This window comes from Rhyacophila brunnea, unplaced genomic scaffold, assembly GCF_057557595.1.
Source record: "Rhyacophila brunnea isolate RB1 unplaced genomic scaffold, BYU_Rbru_1.0 scaffold_15, whole genome shotgun sequence".
Classification (NCBI taxonomy): domain Eukaryota; kingdom Metazoa; phylum Arthropoda; class Insecta; order Trichoptera; family Rhyacophilidae; genus Rhyacophila; species Rhyacophila brunnea.
In genome coordinates, this window is record NW_028232806.1 from 4,830,347 (window position 1) to 4,852,954 (window position 22,608).

At 31.9% G+C, this 22,608-nt stretch overlaps 1 protein-coding gene across 1 annotated transcript in view; it reads right to left on the reverse strand.

Moving 5' to 3' along the window:
• Positions 1 to 359: 359 nt before the first annotated feature.
• The window catches only part of LOC147074831 (serine proteinase stubble-like), a 30,908-nt gene continuing 8,659 nt past the window's right edge, over positions 360 to 22,608 (reverse strand). The window contains exons 3-7 of the mRNA XM_085942951.1: positions 6,398 to 6,575; positions 5,580 to 5,772; positions 3,183 to 3,287; positions 2,109 to 2,216; positions 360 to 536 (exon numbers count right to left, since the gene is read on the reverse strand). Coding sequence (XP_085799077.1) covers positions 360 to 536; positions 2,109 to 2,216; positions 3,183 to 3,287; positions 5,580 to 5,772; positions 6,398 to 6,575 — 761 coding nt within the window. The remainder of the gene's footprint in view (positions 537 to 2,108; positions 2,217 to 3,182; positions 3,288 to 5,579; positions 5,773 to 6,397; positions 6,576 to 22,608) is intronic.

Consider the following 22,608-nt stretch of genomic DNA (forward strand, 5'->3'; position numbering starts at 1 on the left):
CACTTAGTGATGTAACTTTAATTAAATCGTATCTTTTGTAATTCCACCACTAGATGTCCGTAGTAACATTAAAATATCTAGATGAAAGCAAAATCAATATTTACATATCAATTTATTATCTGTAATACCTATTTAAATACAAAAATTCACCTAATATCGCCACGTACTTAATTCAATTAAATTAAAATTATAAAATCCATTTTAAACGAGTTATTTTATTATAAATAATTGATAATTTAAATCACTGTATATCTAGTTAATTGACTATAGAATATATTAATATTAATTTCACCTAGTACCTTCTCTCAGTAGATACTATACAGATTGTCTTCACAATTAAATTATTTAACACGTTATTTTCAGTTCATCACTTTGTCTATCCACGGAACAAACTTCTGGATGTTGGTGTAGACTCCTGGAAGATGCTCTCGTCCGCAGCCTATCCCCCAAGAGACCAGTCCGATGAGGGTGCTCTTTCCTTCCACTTTTAATGTGAGTGGGCCTCCCGAGTCTCCTTGGCACGAGTCACGACCGCCCTATAAGAATATGTTAAAAATTTAAAGTAAATATAATATAACATATTTTCCTATTATTTCTCTATTGAAGTCATAGGAGAATAATTACAAGATAAAAATAACTTTTTATATACCACGTTTTTAAATTTTCTGTTGAATCATATAAACTTGATAATTCTATGTATTAAAATTTAGGACAAATAAGGCAATTGTCAACAAATCATTTTTTTGCTATTTTGCAACAAACAAACAAATATAGAATACGGTAATGTCATTTTGATTTCCATAGTAACGCACGTATATATTAATAATTTAGTTGCTAGGACCACACCCTTAGCAACCAATAATTAATAGTGGATTGGATTACGGATTTCTACCGAAATAACCTTTCATACAAAACAGAATTAACTGAAAATGAATTCAATTCTACTTAAAGATGGCTAAAAGTATCAAAAGAATGAATTGGCATCGTGTTCTGTATCGATATATTCTAAAATTTTCAAATGTCTAGCTAGTCGGGAAGTTAGTTAAAATCGATTGCAAGATTTGTACTGGATAAATAACCACAGGACAAACAAGAATCCGATCTAAGAAAAACGTAGTAAAAAATGGAGCAAATGTATAGGATATAAGCTGGATCCACAATATGGCTGCACTATGTAAGGCGATAGGCGAAATATTGAGTAATATCTAATTGATCAGGTCTATTATAGAGGTCTATACCAGTATATAGGGTACAGAGGATACTTTACGTCACTAAAAAGCTGTGGCAAGGGGTGGAGATAGGCTGTAAGGACCCGAGACAAATACAGCACCACAAACTTTGTCTGCCATACGTATTTGTTTTCATTGAACTATAGCTACTATCATGGCCCCCACATCCTAAAGCGGGCCCCCAGGCTAGGATCCTTGGCAGGCCCCCCTGCTTATCACTAAGGATAAAGGCAGTGTGATGCTCTACAGTAGCGTTTTCCACATGGTGTACATGGTAGAATTAATGTGTAGGTAATGTCTATATTTAGTGTTTTGTAGTATATTTATTTTAATACATCCATTTGAATTATGGAGATGTCGAGTATCGATACACAATTAAAAATTGTGTCGTACAACCACATAATTTTAAATAATTTTATTGAAGGAAAATAGCTCCGCAGGCAACTTTTTTTTACTAGTAGAGCATTTTCATGTGTGTTCATCCCACTTATCTGCTCGAGCCTTGCCACGCCGGGCCCCCTGGCTAGAGCCCTGTCAGCCCCCCCCTTGTGGAGGCCATGGCTACTATAGAACTATAGCTAACTAAGGTATACTATGGGTGATCCAACAAAAGTAGTGCACACTTAGTACTTTTACGTTCAATTAATAATATTATTACAGATGGTGTTGGTTGGTTTTTTAGTTTAAATTTATTAAGCCCTGCCTAACCAAACCATTAAAAATATTATATCATAAAATATCTAAAATTACGTATGATTTAGCGCCACAATTATTATAGATTTTTTATAGATGAACAAATATTTTTTTTTATTATTATCGATTTTGGTTTATGGTATCATTTAAATCATGGCATCAATCATACATGTTAATAATACAAACCTCTTTATATCCGGCACACAAGAAGACGTCATGTATCGTCTCCCGTCTACCTGCAGCTCTGAACCATCGCTGACATCTTTCGTTTGGTATCACCTCAACATCCACTTCCTGAAATAATATACCAATATTAATAATATTAATTTCTAATTGACTCCCTCGCAACTAGGTTTAAACCTCTTCTCCACAATGCAAATATACGTGTAGTATCTCTTGAAAAACATAAAAAATTATCGACTGTTTAATCTGCAAACCAACTAACTGCACTTTTAACCAACAATGAAATTTTGAAATGTCATTTTATTATAAAGCATGTTTTCCCATACAAAATTTCAAACTCCTAAACCTATAAATAAATGCGTTATCGTTCTTCACACAAAACAGCCAAATGCATGGGGTCTAGGACGATTTGGCACCGGACAACTGGACGCCACGGAATTTGAAAATAAATAGACGTTAGGTACTTATAGGTACTTTAAAAAAAAATATTCAATATTATTATTTATACTTCAATGATTATATTATGATTTAATAGTTGGTAAGAATGTGAATATGCAGACGTAAACAATGATTTAATCGTGCATATGTTTAAGTTCCATCGAAAAAAGAGTTTTTTATTTAATACAAAGCCTTAGGCATGGTAATTATCAATCCGCAATAAAGAATACATTATGTTAAGAGTAAAATGAATTCAAACTACTAAGTAGTAGATAGTAACTGATTAAAATACCTCGTCTACACGTGTCTACGACAGTGCGGCGTCCAATTGTCCGGAGGCCAGTCATCCCATTCCCAAATGCATGTGCCAAATTTCCAATATCGTAAATGAAGCACCTCCGCTCTTTACATACATTTTATTTATAAATAAAATTGAAGCCAAAATAGTGTATTAATTCATAGTGAAGCTTATTTGTATTAAATAACTTTCAAGTATATTTTGGAATTGTTAAATTATTAAGTGTTTCCTCATTTCTGAATAATTTGCCCAAATGGAGTTAGCCGGTTTGTAGATTAAGCAGTCGATATAGTATCATCAACAACCGTAAGGTTAAGTAAAATAATATAAATAATAATCACCTGGAGTACAGCTGGTACAGTGCTTTGACCATGTCTTGTTCTACCCCATCCAGCTACAGTCGCCATTTTTCCTGAAAGCTTCATTTGCTTAGAAGGCAGACAGACCTGAAAATAGTAAAATTAAAATTAATTGTTATTTCACTTTATAAGACTAAATTTAAAAAAAATGTACTTCTTATGTACCTACTTCAATAATTGAATCGAATTAAAATATTCATTCTTTTTTTATTACATGACATGTTACATTAAAACAAACATCGCGGCATCATACAGCTAATATACGTACTAATATACTAGTACTAATATACTATAATGACATTGAGCTACTTTACAAGCTGCTTGTTGGCGAATTTACAATCTGTCCGTAAAGTCGCCCAGTGTCATCATTGAATAAGTTAACAAGCAGATCGTAAACAATCTACCGAGAAAAGTTGAAAGCCGGTCAACTTTACACGCTACACGCCGGCGTGTGGGCCTACTGAGTCTGCGCAGTATAGCGTAGTAGCGACCTCCTGGTAAAAAAACGAACTACGTTCTGTCAAAATAGTCGCTAACTTGTTGGCTTCGCATCGAATGGAAAGTTTTCTGTGTCATCATCAAAATCGCAGTAGCTGAATCGTCCGCTTTTAAATTCGCCAACAAACCGATTGTAAAATAGCTCAATGTTATTGACGCATTAGACTCATTGACTTTTTTATTTTAGTCTTAGTACGCGGCGACTTCACTCATGAGATTCTCAGACATAAATAACGGAAGATGCCTATGGATATGTTATATTAGTGGTTGGATTGGTGACGCTGTTTTTAACTAAATATCCTTTTATTTGTTATTAATATATAAATATATACACACACATATATTTTTTATAATACTATAACAGAGGCCCAAAGACAGTAGTGTATTTAGTAATAGAAGTGAAACAATCACAGACACCCAGGTTTTGAGAAAATCACATAAATGTACTGTGTCCTCACCGGGAATTAAACATGGAGGTCCCGGATGAAAATCAGCGCTTTACGCATTGTACCACTAGAGCCTTTATATTTTCACGAGGTGAGTGAAAGTGGGCATTGCTTTATATTACTTATATTTTTCCGACCATATCCGATTCTAATAAGATCTTATGGATCTCCAAAGCGTGGAGGTTTGTATTAACAGATTTTGTTCTTACGAGAAATGAATGTCAGCCACTTGCTCAACCTATTAGGTCCATACTCTGACTCATACACAAATTAAAAAACAATATGCGTACTTGTGAAACCTAGGACCCACGATGCAATAGGTCGACGCTTAAGTCGTGTGGCCATCGTGGGGTTTTAAGACATAATAATATTATATTCTCAGCCGGTTTTAAAGTAGGTATGTTATGACGAGATAGCTCACAGAACCAAACTGTCATGGAGTGCATTTGAGTGTCTGAATCGAATCTTCAAAAGTGACTTCTCATTGTGTCCTAAGTATAAAGTGTTCAACTAATGTGTGGTACGAACGCTCACGTATGTGAAACCTGAACGCTTAATGTAAGATAAATCCAAAAATTACGAGTAGCTCTACGTGGCTTGGAAAAATGGGGTCTAGGACGATTTGGCACCGGGACAACTGGACGCCACGGAATTCGAAGATAAATAGACGTTAGGTACTTAAAGGTACATTAAAAAAAATATTTAATATTATTATTTATATTTATATTTAAATGATTATATTATACTTTAATAGTTGGTGAGAATGTAAATATCCAGACGTAAATAAAGATTTAATCGTGCATATGTTTAAGTTCCAACGAAAAAAGAGTTTTTTTATTTTATATAAAGCCTTAGGCATGGTAATTCTCAATCCGCAATAAAGAATACATTATGTTAAGAGTAAAATGAATTAAAACTACTAAGTAGTAGATAAAAACTGATTAAAATACCTCGTCTACGTTCTGTATTATACGTGTCTACGACAGGGCGGCGTCCAATTGTCCAGAGTCCAGTCGTCCCATTCCCGAAGAGTGTATGTTGGACATAGTGATAGATGTCACTATGCAGATTAAATGAAAATAGGCTGGACGTCATTAAAAATCTTCAGGGACGCCCTGAAACCCTTTGGATGTAGAAGCAAAGAACCAGGAGCCGAGAAGGATGGATAGAGCTAGGGGAGACCTTCAGTATGCACTGAATAGACCCTAGCTGATGATGATAATATTAAGCTCACTCTATGTACTTACTCGTAGGTACTTAAAATAAATTAATATTTTTTCCACCCTATTTATATTTTATATGTATTGTAATATCACACTGGTTGTGTTTGTTATTTTTCAATGGTTTTTATGTCACGAGAAGTAAATGTTTGGAATAGTAAATTTGAATTTAAATACATAAGACAATTATCACATAAAAAAGAGATATTACTCACTGGTAATATGTGCTGCTTGAACTCGACAGCTCTCTCCAGCTTTACCAGCGCCACATCATTCCTGAAGTCTGCAGCACTGTAAGAAGGGTGTACTTCCTTCCTCTCCACTGAGAACTCTTCATGAGGAAGCCTCTCGCCCTGCGCGCGCACGTCCCACTCTCCAAGTCTTACCCGAAGATTTGAGTTTGGTGTTCTAAAATATAAGAAAACAATTAATACTTTATCAAAATTAAAGATCTTGAATAAACTGATGAAAGGTTGCAGATACAAATAAATAAATTATTAATATATAGAATTGTCAAGTTTATATGATTCAACAGAAAATTTAAAAACGTGGTATATAAAAAGATCTTTTTATCTTGTATATATTTTTTTTGATTTTGGTTGTCTAAGTATTTTCACATCGTACCTTTATTCATAGACTATTATACAGCTCAGTTCATTAAAAAATAGTTTTAAACCGGATATTAATTGTAAAGCCCGTTATAATAAAAAGTCGCCATTTTTATGTATTTCGACCAACTTTAACTATGTATTTTTGCTCATTTTAAAGTCTTTTGGATAATTTTATTTTGCTATTAGCCTTTTCTAATTATCTACTAAATTATGGTTGTAAAAAGAACATATTATATCTGCAGTCCTAAATATACTTGACGTTTTTTTGCGATTATCTCAAAGTTGTAGAATATATATAGAAGTAAAACCAACTTTGTAACTAACAAGCTTAATTATTCATCTTTCAAACTATGGTCCTGGTTTTGTCTGAGGCACAATGCATTAGATGAAATAAAATTAATGGTAACATTTCACCAACTTACGTTGCTACACAATGCGCAGCGGTCACCACCCATCTGTCCGACAGCAATGCACCTCCGCACGATAGCTTCTTGCTGAGGAATCCACTCTTGATGAGAGCAGCCTGCCAAGGATGTGATCCAAATGCCGTCGAGTGGCCTCCGACAATTCGGTTTGACCTAGTGTAGTGTTCCCCGCAACCTGAAAAGTATAAATAAATAAGCCTTTTATTATTAAACGCATGTATTACTAATGAAGATTGGAGTTATTTTGCCTGACTGAGCTGCATGCTTTTACATTTTATTTAACGAATAAAAAAGTACCTAAATAGTTTATTTTACATTCTGCATATGTTTATAATAAAAGATATTTTTTAAAGATTCAGCCTTTATTTGATATAATAACGCCTGTACACGTGCATGGATTTACTGGCAGCAATATTGAGTATTTTAAACTATCTTGACAATAACTGTATACACGTAAAAGTGCTGTCTATCTCTCCAATTTATTCTTTGATAGTGAGCGAAACGCGATGTTGTAATTTTATGGTACTATTTCGTACTACATATCTTTAACAGTTAGTGAAAATCGGTCAACCTGAAAATTCTTTCGTAGAAAAAATCCTACTGACGCATGAAAATTCAGAAGCTTGAAAACTTTTTTGATTCATGCATGCAATCTTGCCAACTGCAGGATAAGACATGTTTACCCACACATTTTCTTTTTATGGCCGCGATAATAGTAACAGTAAATCCATGCACGTGTAAATTCATGATTTTTGTCTGAAATCTATCAGTCTCTTAATATAATTCAATATATGACTAAAATTTATGTCGAATCTAATATATTTTTTTTTTATATTTTGCGAAAATTAAAGGATAGATGCATTTTATAAAAAAACGATTTTGCTATTTTGAATGAAACAAATTTTATAGTACGAGTACATATTTAATCATGAATCAAGATTGACTTCGTTTTATTGTACCTTGTACCTATGCAAATATTCTTTACCAATCTAATAATTATTTTGTATGTTGAATACTCTGAATTGACTACATAACTGTACAAAATACGTTAAAAGACCTGATTTCAACCAATTTACCACTTATTTTTATGATAATTTCCAATACCCAAAAAGTTGGCTTGGAGGTGACAGTAGGTTGGGTTAGGTTTTCATTTGTCTTTATGCTTCAGTAGACACAAGTACCGCGTTGACAGTTAAAACAATGCAATATTAATATAGCGTATGTAACCGTGCATTGAATTACTGCTATCAATAGTGTGTAAATTAAACTAATTCGATAATAACTGTTTACATGTAATAATGCTGACTAGGTATCTCGCCAATATCATTATTTAAGCTTAAACGAGACGTATTGTTGTCATTGTATGGTGCTATTTGATAGGTTTGGAAATTGGTAAATGTCAAAATGCTCTGCGTGGTGTAGTTCGTATTTTTCCGACAGTTTTGCCACTATCAGTTCAAAATTAAAATTATCGCTAAACTTTTTTGATCCATGCATGCAATCTTACAACTTGCACGATAATACGTATTTACAAGATCATTTTTTTTTACTATGTCTGATCTAATAAGATCATATGGGCCTTCACAGAGTGGAGGTTTGTATTAACAGGTTTAGTTTTTACGAAAAATGTATGTCAGCCACTTGCTCAACCTATTAGGTCCATACTCTGACTCATAAACAAATTGAAAAACAATATGTGTACTTGCCAGACCCAGGATTCGAACCTAGGACCCAGTGGGTATTTGTTATGGCCGCGATAATACGTATTGTCAGCAGTAAATATATGCACCTATAAACGGGATAAGTATATAGTTATGTCGATTGTAACACAGTTATTAAAACAAATATGATAGTGACGTTACAATCGAAATAGTTGTAAACTATAATATAACATATGTGAATACTTATATTATATTTTATACTATCACCAAAGTAAATGCTTTATCTATTGAAAAATATTAAGTACAGTAAATAATAATATGCATTAATTATATAATATAACTGAAACACTGTTCCTAATTACATTATTTAGCCATTTATAATTTTTAAATAATATGCCAACATAATAATAGCATGACAAATTTTATATTATATTATATAAATAAAAGCGGGGCCCATGTTGTGTGTGTGACATAGTGAGTTTTTGATTATTGATATATTGTGAGTTTATTTGTGATAAAATGAGTGTCTTATTTATAAATTGTGTAAGTAAATGGGTTTGATTTTTGGAAAATGCGAAAGTCCAGAAGCAGTGGAAAGAGTGCGTGTGGAATTTTATTTCGCAAGTTGTGCACAGTGTTTTAGAGAAGAGATAAATTATATATTAAAGGAAATTTTAATTATAAAGCTTTCACGATCAATTCACAATACATTTTAATTAATTAAAAATAATCCTGCAGAAATATGAATATTTACATAGTATAATATATATACCCATTGCATTTTAAGTTCATTAGAAGAAAAAGCTTTTATAAAAAGCTTAAAGAAGCATTTAGCTTTAATGCATATTACGATAAAAGTTTGTGTTTATAAAATATAGCAAAAATAATAATTTAATTTTGAAAGAAAATACTTTTGTATTATATAATATTTAGGTTATTTACGTTGATATATCGATACCCTAGTTCTATAGGGAAATAACTCAAAATACCTTGTTCCAAGATAATGGCTTTTGAAAATTTTGAACAAATTTTCATTTCGATGTTAAAGCCTTGATTTTTGAAGTAAATGTATTTATTTTTTATTTAGTTCAAATGAACTTAGCAATGCAAAATGAAATGTTACAGTTTAACAAATAATTAACTCAGACATTCCCGTTAATATTTGAATTAATGATTAATCCCAAAAAAGGTTTTTTGAGTTTTTGACCCGTTGAATAGATTTTTTGATTTTTTTTTATTGAATTATGAAGATAGAACCGTTCTACATTGAATGGCATTATTAACTCAAAACCTTGAAATTTTGACTTGTTTCCCTATAGAACTAGGGTATCGATATGTATCGGGCAATAAATCCATCCTCTATACGGTCTGAAATAGTTACAATTAGTAACGATTATCGTAAACGACGTATATCATTCCGATGATAAGTTTATAGCCAGAAATAACTGTAAATATGAATAACACAAATATCGTAGAATTAATAAAAAAAACTTTGTTACAATACCATTATAATGGATATACCACATAAACACCAGTTCAATTAATACTGATTATTGAGATATGCAAGTACTTTTAATATCTGATCATGTCTGATCCTAATAAGATCATATGGGCCTCCACAGAGTGGAGGTTTGTATTAACAGATTTTGTTTTTTACGAGAAATGGATGTCAGCCACATGCTCAACCTATTAGGTCCATACTCTGACTCATATACAACAATATGTGTACTTGCCAGACCCAGGATTCGAACCTGGGACCCTCGACTCTATAGGCCGGCGCTTAAGGGGGAGAGGCACGCCAGCAGAGAACCTAGCGGAAAAATACGAAGCTTGCAATTTGAGATTTTTTTGATAATTTACGATTTAATAAATATGTATCTGAAAACATTAAAAAAAAATATATATATATATATTTTTAAATTCAAAGATAAACTTAATATAGATATAAATAAAAAGGATTTCAATTTATACACATTTTATTTTTATGTCGATGTTTTTTAAAATAAATATAAAAAAATATTAAAACGATGAATTAGTCAAAAATCTACACGACCAAAAATTGAAAACTTAATAAACTTAATTTTAATAATAAATATGACCATAAAATATAATGTAATAATAAGATGTGACCTTGCAACGAATTCACATTTTATTACATTTTTTTACAATTGTAAGTTTATCTTTGAATTAAAAAAAAATCTTTTTAATATTTTCAGATACATAAATTGTAAATTATCGAAAAAAATCTCATATTGCAAGTTTCGTATTTTTCCGCTAAGTTCTCTGCTGGCATACCTCTCCCCCTTTTAATAATCAATATTAGGTAGGTATATAGCTTTAACTAAAATGCTTTAATTAGTAATTTTATATAAATAATATATCAGCATATATATTATAAAATGAATTGTGAATTTTTAATTCATGTGAAAAAATTCAAAATATAATACCAAAGTATCATATAAGTGAAATATTATATGTGAACAAAATATTTATACATTTTTATGTTGAGGAAGAAAACTGTGCACAAAATATGTAAATAAAAACCACCAGAGAGTACTTTGATTTGCACAATTTACCCCTGAAACTCGGATCGTCGCCATTTTCGTAAAAGCCATTTCCTCCGGATATCATAACGCCGCCGTCTTGAGGCTTATGATTGTTCACGTGTGGGACATTTTGAAAGTTGTCGGGGGTGTAATAGTCATCGGGTTGTGGAATTTGATTTGTGGTAGTCTCGTGGTGACTGCTGTACGAGGGTTTTACGTGGAAGTAATTGTTCTGATTGTAGACGTCCTGATTATCAGGTTTCGCCCAACTGTAGTCAGGTTTCGGCCTAAAAACCGGCTTGGGTCGGCCGAAATTGTTATTGTCCGGTTTAGGACGGTTGTAATTATTGTTATTGTCTGTGTTTTCGTACACCGGTTTTGGGCGGTCGTAATTCGGATTGGGTCGATCGAATTCTTGTGGGTTGTGGTATATGATTGTGGGTTCGTCGTATATTGTCAGTGGTTTGTTTGCTGTGGGCTTAGAATCGTATGTGTTATAATCGTTGCTAGGAAAATGGCCGACTAGTTGTATTAGGTCACCTGAAATATGAATAAAAATATAGTGTTAATAATGTGAAATTTCAAATGCCATATGGAATTTTATTGGTTTGTAATTTTCGCTCTATCGGAAAATTCCTAAAGTTAAAGATGGTTTGTGTCTTTGCAATAAGAGTCATTTTTTTTTAAATATTTTCAAGAGATGGCAGTATTCTTAGAGCTTACTAAGATATTATAATATAAGTATTGATTTTCTATAAAATCATTGTAATAACTACACAAAAATACCAAGCATATTAAAAATACTAAACAATAAAAATATACTTAATTTACATAGCTAAACAATTGTAAATTTTAATATTAGTTTCGACGCGCGTAAAAATCTGCAGAGAGAAGAGACATTTTCTTAAGAGCAGTAGTTTTTGGTTATTCACTTAATCCAGTACTAAATTCAAATGCATACTGAATAAATAATATAGTAATTCACTGCATTAAAAGCAGGCACTATTTCTCTATTTCGACTATAAAAAAAATTATTAGCTATATTTTTCAATATTCTTTCAGTGTGTATAGCTGATTTATATGCACAATTGCAAAACAATTACTTAAATCGCAATAAATTGACCGCAGATGATTTTTTTTAATTCCAGGATTGTTTTTACTATTTCTTTGTTTAGTTGTTATGTAATCGGGAATACAAAAGTATCTAAAAGTCCACTAATATTGTCTGTAAATTGGAATTCAAAATTATAAAAGGGATAATACAAAATATGTGTAACTTAAAATTACTTTAAAATCAATGCTTGTTAAATTAAATCGAATTGCATTAATTTGTTGTACGTTATTCAATTCTACATACTTGAGAAAACTTGCCGTACTGTAGTTTGGTGATATTATATTTATGAAGCCTGGACGTTGACAATAAGAATACTGGATGCTTTCTATATGTTGCTAAATCGACGTACCATGAATATATCCAGGGTTGATTACATTACCAATGAGGAATTTTAAGACGAGCCAATAAAACAGGAAATTGCATAGTTACTATCAAGTATCATGGAACCTAAAAATTAGGAGCAGCGCAACGTGGCATGGAAAAGTGCATGTTGAACATAACGCGTTAAGATCACAAAATAAGCCAATAAATAAGGAAGCAGGCAAGAGTACGCGAAATAATAGAGGTCGCTATATAAATGAAATGGTAATGTGCTGGTCATATTGCTCGACGATGGATAGACGAGCTCATCATAAGGTTCGGTGGATTTACGTGGCAGCAAATAACTAGGGACCGAAAAGAGTGGAGAAAGCTATAGGAGGCCTTCATACAACAGTGGATTGACCCCGGCTGATGATGATATAATAATGAGAGGCAGTGTACATTATCAGAAAAATATAATTTAAGATTTTTTAAATAGGGTTTCCGTCATGAAAATACACAAAACGCGAATGAGCTTAGAAAATATAAACTACAATAATTTTCGACAATCATAAATCTTTGAGGTCCATAATTTATTTCGTCACCTCAATACTACAGCTACATAACTCTGATTTGATAATTGTAGGGAGAATGAAATTTAAACTTTACTTGATTAACATAAATCTAGGATATAATTATTATTTCAAATAAAAATGAAAAATTTTGTTCGTCTAATTGTGAACAATTAAATAATGTTCAATTGTATGAAAAAATATTGTAGACATAATATTATTGTTTTATTTATTTAATAAATTTAAGTTAGCCGATTAATGACCTTAAGCGTTAGTGTCGCGGGTCCCAGGTTAGAATCCTGGGTCAGGCAAATACACATATTGTTTTTCAATTTGTGATTGAGTCAAGTATGAACCTATTAGGTTGGGCAAGTGGCTATCATCCATTTCTCGTAAAAACAAAACTCTGTTAATACAAACCTCCACTCTGTGGAGGCCCATTTATTAGGATTGACATATTGACATAATATAAAAAAAAATTCAAACATAAAATGAATACAGTTTCCATTAACTTCTGACTTACCTAGTTTTATTATTTTGTAGAGAATGATTTGTAGAATCATATTCAATAGCTATCTCAAAAACAGTGAAAATCAAGTTATTTAGTTGTAGTATTGAGGTGAAGATATATTGTAATGACATATTTGGGTTATACAAATAACCACATGGTAGGTACATGCATATGTTGTGCAAATAGTACGTGCTACATTATATTCGCACAAGACGTTACGTGACGTTTAATTCACGCATACATATATGTTTGATAATTTATGATATATATGTAAGCAAACTTTCTTCTTCGCGCTGAGTCAAACGTTTAGGTATGAGGTGTAGTCGCGGCTATTGTGCGAGCCCGACGATGCGTGCAATGTGAAACCGACACCGCTGAACACACTACACACAAAGAAGACTCATTAATAATGAATAATTAAAAACGACATAGGTATAAATTTTAAAATATGGTAATATTTTACAACTTGTAAATATTTTACTCGTAACATAAATGTGTAGGTAACTAATGCAAAATACTCGTAACTAATGTAAACATTGGCTTTATAAACTTTTTTTTAAACTTCACTTTCATATCGTCACTTTAATACTACAACTAGATAACTTGATTTTTACTGTTTTTGAGATAGCTATTGAATATGATTGTACATTTCCTTCTCTACAAACTAGGTTAATCAGAGGTTAATGGGAACTACTCGTATATTAATTTAAATAAATTTAAAACCATTATGCATTAAATAAATACAATACAATTTCAAAAATATTATTTCATTTAATTGAACATTATTTAACTGACCCTAATTAAACAAAGCACGATTTTCCATTTTTATTTTAAATAAAAATTGAAGGCGTCCCCCGAAATGGGGTCTATATACAAAAGCAAGATTCTTCAGGAGAGGAAAAAAAACGTTTTATTCGATCATGCGGACTTTTGGAGTATATCTGTTATAATAATTAATTATGTTCATGAAAGCACTCTTTATCATTGACAATTTTTTATTTGTTTTGGATAATAAAATAAATCATATAGACCTCTCTTCTTATACGGTAAACATTTTAGTGTTGCTAATATCTCAAAAACTGTAGCAGCTATAATCTAAGTGTGGCAGATAAAAAAATAAAACTTTCAAATAACGTGAGCAATGATATAGACCCGTTTTAGTCAATAAAATTACTTTTTGACATGATGTATTATATAGACCCCTTTTCGGGGGACGCCTTCAACTATAGCCTAGATTTATGTTAGGGGGGGAGGGGGAGGGGGAGGGTCCCAGCCAAATTACGGAAAACCATTCAAGTCTTAATATTGTCTAAGCTTAAAAATAGATTACAATTAATTAGTAGCGAGGTAAGCGATATACATAAGTTTATGTGAGTTTTTATTACGAAATTACGAAAAATGGCACAAATAAATGGACTCACGAAGTCAAAGTATAAAAATTAATAGGCAATAATTTTATAATAAATTTAGTATAGATCTGTTTTGAAACCCTGACGCATGGTCAAGCGCCAAACCTTTTTATGCTTTATCTTTTATATTTATATTGAAAATACCGATTTTGTTGCAGTTGATTTCAATAATTGAATGAAGGTGTCCACCCACTTCTGTCGTTTAGTTTTCAGGCTCCGGGCTCCAAATAAATTTTGTTGCTCGAGGAGATATAGCCCCTTTATGGAAGTATATGGTTTACCGATTGTGAAGGGTGGAGGTAGGCTGTTAAAATCTGACATAAATAATGAATACTAAACGTTCTCAGTCAAGCTTATTTGTTATACTTATACAATACTTAGTGTAGATAGTGTTTTGTCAGTTTTAAAATTCACCCTGCCTAATCTAAGCCATAGTTGATAATAGTAAAAAAATATTCGTTTTCCAGTGAAATATCTAAAATATGCCATTCAATCATACATAGTTTTAGACATTTTATAGATAGAATAATATTTTTTATATATAAAAATTGTATAACAATATAATATAATAATATTACAGATAGAAAAAAAATAAGTATGACTGAAAAGGTGCATACTATTTTTGTCGGATCTCCCATAGCATATCTAAACTATTATGGTGTGGTTTAGGCAGGGTTTAATTGAATTTAAAAAATATAATCAGCACCATCTGAAATATGTACCTATACTTAGTTTAATGATAACATATTAGTATGACTGACTACGTTTAGTGAGCACTATTTATGTCACATCTTATCAGCCTACCTTCACCCCTCACCAATGTGGTATTCACGAGAGCATGCAATCATTTTCTTAAGTTTTTGCTTCAATATTCAAGACAACATTGAATGTATCCTTAAAATAAATTTAGAAGTAAACAAAACGTCTCATTGGGACGAGGTCAATGCACGCTTTTGCATTTTAATTAAATAATTTGTTTGTGAACTTTTTTAAAGATTGGACATTGGTCATGAGTTTTTTCAACTTCTATACATTATAATATAAACTTTGGTGACCCGAGGTGAATTCACAAATCGAATCATATTGATGATAAAACCGTTTCTCAAATAGAATTTTTTGCAAAAAAAATTTGTATATCATTGTTTGCTTTAGGTAAGGTTTAATTGATTTTTTTTTAAATAACCAATAAAATCTGCAATTTGTATTCTTAGTTCAATGAAAACAAATAAGTGTGACTGACAAAATTTAGTCTTTCGCCACTGCAACGTGGTACTAAATACATTTTAGTATTGAAGATCAAGTTTTTTTAATGGACTTATTAGAATGGAATTCAAATCTTTTACCCGTTATAATCAGCTTTGCCAAACTAGGCATAACGACCGACAAATGAATTATTTCTCAATTGAAATACTTATTTTTAATTAAGGACAAGTCTTTCGTTTAGGTACTGAGAATATTCAGTTAATAATGATATGTCATGATATATCGTGTATTATTTAAACGTTTAGGATATTGCAAAATGTGTATTTGTTTTTCTTTACGCAAAGACGACATTGTTGCAAACGATATTTCAAATGTGAAATCTCTTTAATTAATATCTATCAAGCTAAAATTCTTCAAGGGAAAAATTGTTTGTTATATTAAAGAAACTCGATGAATACATATAACGTCAACTCGGCTCTATCTGTAGGTTAAGAGTAAAGTTTTAAGCTAACCTGCTACATTGTACTGATAACTTTTGCATCGGTTTTTACTTGTAAATTTATCTTTTGTATTTTTTCAAAGTAAAATGAATTAAGCCACATTTTTAAAACCACAATCATCTGCAGGTAAAGTAACATAATATTTTTACCAAAAACTGCAATAATCGAATACCAAAAACATTTCTACTTTTATCTGCAATTTCAGATATTAATAATATAAGGGTTTATAACTTCTATAATGCACCAAAATCATACTAAAAAAATATTTTAAAATCCTAACGATTTACAAAAACCGATGGCAAATAATGATATAAATAATTACAAGATAAAAAGAACTTTTTATATACAACGTTTTTAAATTTTCTGTTGAATCATATAAACTTGAATTGACTAAATTAAACAATCAAAAAAAAATTGTACTTTATTGAAATACAGAATAATTAAATGTTATTACATATTGATTTCCATAGTAACGCACGTATAAATTATTTATTAATTTAGTTGCTAGGACCCCGTAGCAACCAATAATGGTATCGAAATAACTTTTCATACAAAATATAATTAACTAAAAATGAATTCAATTCTACTTAAAAACGGCTAAAGGTATTAAAAAAATGCATTGGCATCATGTTTTGATTTATTCTAAAAGTTTCAAATGTCTAGCTAGTGGGAAAGTTAGTTAAAAATCGATTGCAAGATTTGTACCGGACAAATAAGAATACGAGCTAATAAAAACGTTGTAATAAACTTTGATATATCCAATTTTATTTTGCGTGGATTTATTGCAAAAAGAGTTTAATAAGCTATTTTGCTCCGGTTTGAAAACAAAATATATATTTTTTGTTTTTTTAACTTAAATTTACATGTTATGTTCATTATAAAATAAGCTTTATTCTTATGTAAACGATCGTGGGGTACTGCTAAAAGCTCGCCAAGTCTCAAAATCATGTTACAGAGGAATTTATATTTGAAACTTTGACGTGTCCTCTAAAATCAGGCATAATGCTAATTTATTTGAGCTTTACAATGTCCCATATATCAGATAACCACGAATTATTTTTCTAGCATACATATTTATATAATATTGACTATATTATCGATTATTTTTATTATTATTAACAATGCGATAGTTTTTTCGTACACGGCGGTTTGTTAGTAATTATGAATAACACCTGAGCTTTGAGAAAATCACAAAACTATTATTGTGTTTTCACCGGTATTCGAACCCGGAGCTCACGGATGGAAGGATTTACCAACTTTTGGCAGTAACCGCACGCGATATACATTTAGAAGCAATATCAGAATTGGTTCTATTCAGTGTGACATGTGATAAATTGCTCATTAATTGATTGGACAATAAAATAATTTATTAACAAGGCAATACATTAATATTAAAAATAATTTTATTATTCTTTAAGCCATTATCATAAATTACTAATAATTAATAATGCCATGGCATTTAAGTAGTAATTTCAAGATAAGTAGATACTTAAGATGTCATTCGACTATTGTGATTAAAATTTCTCTTTTGAATAAAATTAGAAAAATATAAATTACTATGACTATAGAAATATTTACAAATATTGAACCTTACCTCATGTATTAATTAATATAAGTTACATACCGAAGTAAAGATAACTTTTATTATACAATTGTATCAATGCCTTGTATTGTTTATTGTCATATTGTTTCACATTAAATCATTCATTATTTTAATTATGTTTACTTTCACACGAGCTATATGCACGAACATATTATACAATATGAAGATTATTAAAATGTATTTTTGAGATTATTTATTATAAACACGCATATTATATTTGTAATAGTGTTGTCACTTTAGGTTGCGGCGCCTGTAAAAAATAAGGGATACTTTTGTACCTATACTAGGGGTTTTCGTACAAGTCCGTTTGGTTACATGTAAATTGTACGTAAAACATTTCACAGTGGCACAGTTCGCCGTGAGCTTTCTTGTCGGAAAGAGATGACCGTATAATATACGGTCTCCAATTTTATTACGATTCAATATGAACATTAATTCCATTTTCATAGCTGATTTTGGCAAAATTCATGAAATCAATAATGAAAACCTAACCTAACCTAACAAATAATCCAGTATAACAGCTATTTTCGAAATTTGTTTGCTGCAGGCTTCCTGTAAAGTGTAAACCGACAAGAACCGTGTTTTATTTAGACATGAATTTTATGTCAGTGCTGTACGACCCCCAGTGGTTGGACGGTTTTTAATATACGGTCATATATTTCCGATACAACATTTCACGGTGAAGTGTGATACAGTGAACTGCATACGTACAAGTTTCCAGACACGAGTCGGTTTACGGGAAGCCAGGAGGGAACCGCGCTGATTTTCATAGCCGATTTTGGCAAAAGTCATGAATTCAATAATGAAAACCTAACCTAACCTAACAAATAATCCAGTATATCGGCTATTTTCAAAATTTGTTGACCGCTGGCTTCCCTTAAACCAAAAAAACCGGGTTTTTTATATTATCTTTTTTCTGTGACCATTTCTAATAATACATAACATGTCATGTGAAACTGTTGGTTTCATATTTAGTTATACGAAGTTATACGTTTCACATAAAGGCACCTATTGGAATAATAATATGAAGTTTGCAATCTGACACCCTTTTCCATTATTTCCATTTTTTTTAAAGTATAATGTTTGAAACGTTCATAGTTGTTTGTTTTCGTAATAGATTTTTGGGTTTACACCGCGTATTCTTCAACGTTTTGATGGAGTTTAATTGAACGCAGTGGAGGTAGGCTGTTAAGATCCGACATAAATAGTGTACACTAAAGTTTGTCAGTCAAACGTATTTGTTTTCATTGAATGTATACTACAATGTATAGATCACAGAACAGAAGTTTCCTGGTGTAGATAGTGTAAACCACGATTGTTTGAGAGTAGTTTTCATGGAAATACTCGAGGTCTAAAAATCGTCAGTGAAATGTTTTTAAGAATATTTTTGTTGCATCTGTCTATTTAATAAAGCTAAAAATCTTCTTCTTCGACCATGTCCGATCCTAATAGGATCATATGGGCCTCCACAGAGTGGAGGTTTTTATTAACATATTTTATTTTTACGATAAATGGATGTCAGCCACTTGCTCAACCTATTTGGTCCATACTCTGACTCACACACAAATTGAAAAACAATATGTGTACTTGCCAGTCTCAGGTTCGAACCTGGGACCCTCGACTCAATAGGCCGGCGTTTAAGTCACGCGGACATCGTGGGTGTGAAATAAAAAAATAATAGGTAAATAATAAAATATATTGGTATGTGCTTACATGATATATTTTCTTATAATTTTAGAATAAAAATTTAAGCAAACAATTCATAGAACAGATCATTAATAGAATTTCGATAGGCAATATTCAATATACTACATTTTGATGCAGGGTTTTGAATGTGTGAGTGTCCTGTTGTGTGTGTAATACACCAATATTAAATGAGCGTCAATGCATAAGCCAAGAGCAGTTGTCAGTATTCGACGTGTTACGTATTCGTGACACGTGTTTTTATTTATCCCGGATTATACCTTACTCGAAATCGGTTACCTGCTTCACCTTACCCGTTAGGTATTTCAGTTCCCATTATTTCTGAGTTCCCTGGAACAACTTCTCTCTCTATTTATAAGTGTCTATGGGTGGCACTTTGCATAGAGACGTTACTGTCAATCCTTTTAGCTTATAGTAGTAAAATGACAAAAAAAGTACAACCAAATGTTCTTTATTATATTACAATTTGCACGCGTTGCCACATGTGGGCTTGCAAAATAAGGAAGAAGAAAAAAAACAACGTTAAACAACAAAAAAACGTATTTTTTTATACAATTAACTTTCCGCTCCAAATATTTCTCTGTCAGGCGATTTGGCAACTGAAATCCGTTTCGATTGGTGAAATGCTTGCCCATCTTCAAGACATTGTCTAATTGGACTATTTGAGATAGTTAATTATTAACAGTACGGTATATCGTTATAAGCTCTGAAGATACAAAGAGTTGAGGTAGGTAAAGGATAAATGGCCATTCTCACTCTTAAGGAAATTTTTATGGGGTTACACGTATTGATTAAGCAAAAAGATTACATATAATTCAACCCTTTCTATATAAAAAACTAGGTACCTAGTAAAGAGCAATAAATCTATATTAAATCACATATTTTGTCTGACGCGATGTAAATGGAAATTGCTTTTCTTGCTTATATTGATTTGTTCGTCCCTGATAATTATTTTAGAAATTGGAAGCATCCGTTACTTGTTCTCCCAGACTGCAGAATTGAATTGCAGAAAAGAAAGGCAATAACTCAGTAGTTGACAATAAAAACTGGGTGTGTCCACTATTTAACGTATATGGACGTATCTCGTTGTGAGTTTCACTAACGTTGAACATGTCCCGATTTGAAAGTCACCCCATTTTCTCATCCCTCTTTTTTGTAGCTATTACTGAAAGTCAATAAATTAGGTGTGTAGCTAGTTGTCAACTTTTGTTCTGTGTTCAATCGAATCTTTTTGGATATAAGTATACTCCACTTACGTGATGGTTAGTTTAGGTGGACATTATTTTATAAGCTTTTACGATATAGTCTACTTTGTTTACCCAGTGTCCATGTACTTTTTAAAATTATTTATATTGTTAACTGGAAATGAGAGTTCCATCACACCTTACCTGTCTTATCAAAAACTTATATAACAATAGACACACAAAGGTAAGAGTAAATAGTGCGCTTTCTGAGAGTTTCCAAACTGAGAAGGGAGTTCGTCAGGGATGTGTTTTATCTCCCCAGTTATTCAATATATATGGAAAGCATATAATGCGAAGAGCCCTAGATCATTGGCAAGGCGGAATAACAATTGGTGGCCAGAAAATAAACAACTTAAGATTCGCAGATGATACCACACTAATCGCTGCTGATGAAAGAGAACTCACAGAGCTGTTACACCGGGTAGAGGAAGAGAGTCGCAAATACGGCCTCCTTATTAATAGGAATAAGACCAAGTCAATGGTGGTTGATCGGGCCAACCTTCTACCAACACCAAGTACACTCCAAAACCTCGAAACAGTCGACGAGTTTATATATCTGGGATCGACCATCAGTGGAAAGTGCGGATGCGAAGCGGAAATAAGAAGGCGCACACAGATTGCAAAAAATGCGATAACACGCCTTACCACTATATGGAAGGATCGGGGAATTTCGATTGCCACAAAAATGATGCTTGTGCAAACATTAGTGTTCTCGATATTACTATACGGAATCGAGTCGTGGACCCTGAAGGCAAGAGAACGGAAGGCAATTGATGCCTTTGAGATGTGGTGTTGGCGCCGAATGCTTTGCATTTCTTGGACGGAGCACAGGACGAACCGGTCAATCATCCAGAGACTGAAGATAAAGGAACGGCTCTCGACGATATGTCTGAGAAGAATTCTGGAGTTTTTTGGACATATTGTCAGGCGCGGACCGGACAACCTGGAGAGACTGGTAGTTTTGGGTAGCCTCCAGGGAAGGCAAAGCAGAGGAAGAGCGTCTGCGCGATGAAGCGACCAAGTGAAAGAGCTGACTGGGCGCACCATCCATTCTGCCCTGAGAGAAGCGGAAGATCGAGAAGGATGGAAAGTCTTGGTTGCTCAAAGGATGGCGAAATTTAAATGTGGTCACGATCCTTAGCCATAAAAGCACGAACAAGAAGAGATATTGTTAACACTGATTTTTATGTCATGTTTTAAACGCTTTAAATTTGTAATCGGTCATGTTCATTGTATAATTTTAATGCATAAATTACATAATAAATAAATATGAATAGATTTACGGTGATATTGCTAAACCAATGTTACTTGTTTATATAATATAATATATTTTGATCGATTTTTAACTTTCAAATTAAATTTTATCAAAACAAACAAATCTGGACAGAGGTACATCAAATAAATCTATTAACCCATCGAAATACTAAATTTTGTTCTATTTTATTTTCTATGGATAGAAGCGCACCAAATGTTCATAAAAGACATTTCTAATGGTGTTATTAAGAAACATGTTATTCAAATAAGTAGCTCTATAAAATGAACTTTACAGTGAAAAAAATGGCTGCAGGCTCAATTTTTTTAAATGCCATTAATTAATATTATTTTATTTATAATTGTGCTTTTGTTCTTCACTAGATACATATCTATTGATTTGAGTTCCACCACGAATTGACAGTTAACACAATAAAAGAAATCTATATTATAATTATAATTGAAGGCACCCCCCGAACGCGGCATATATTTTGCATATTGAGTTAATTATAGATCAAAGATATATATGTAGATCACTGTGAAAATATTGATGTATCGAAAAGGTTTATCCTTCACTCCTAATAGTGCTC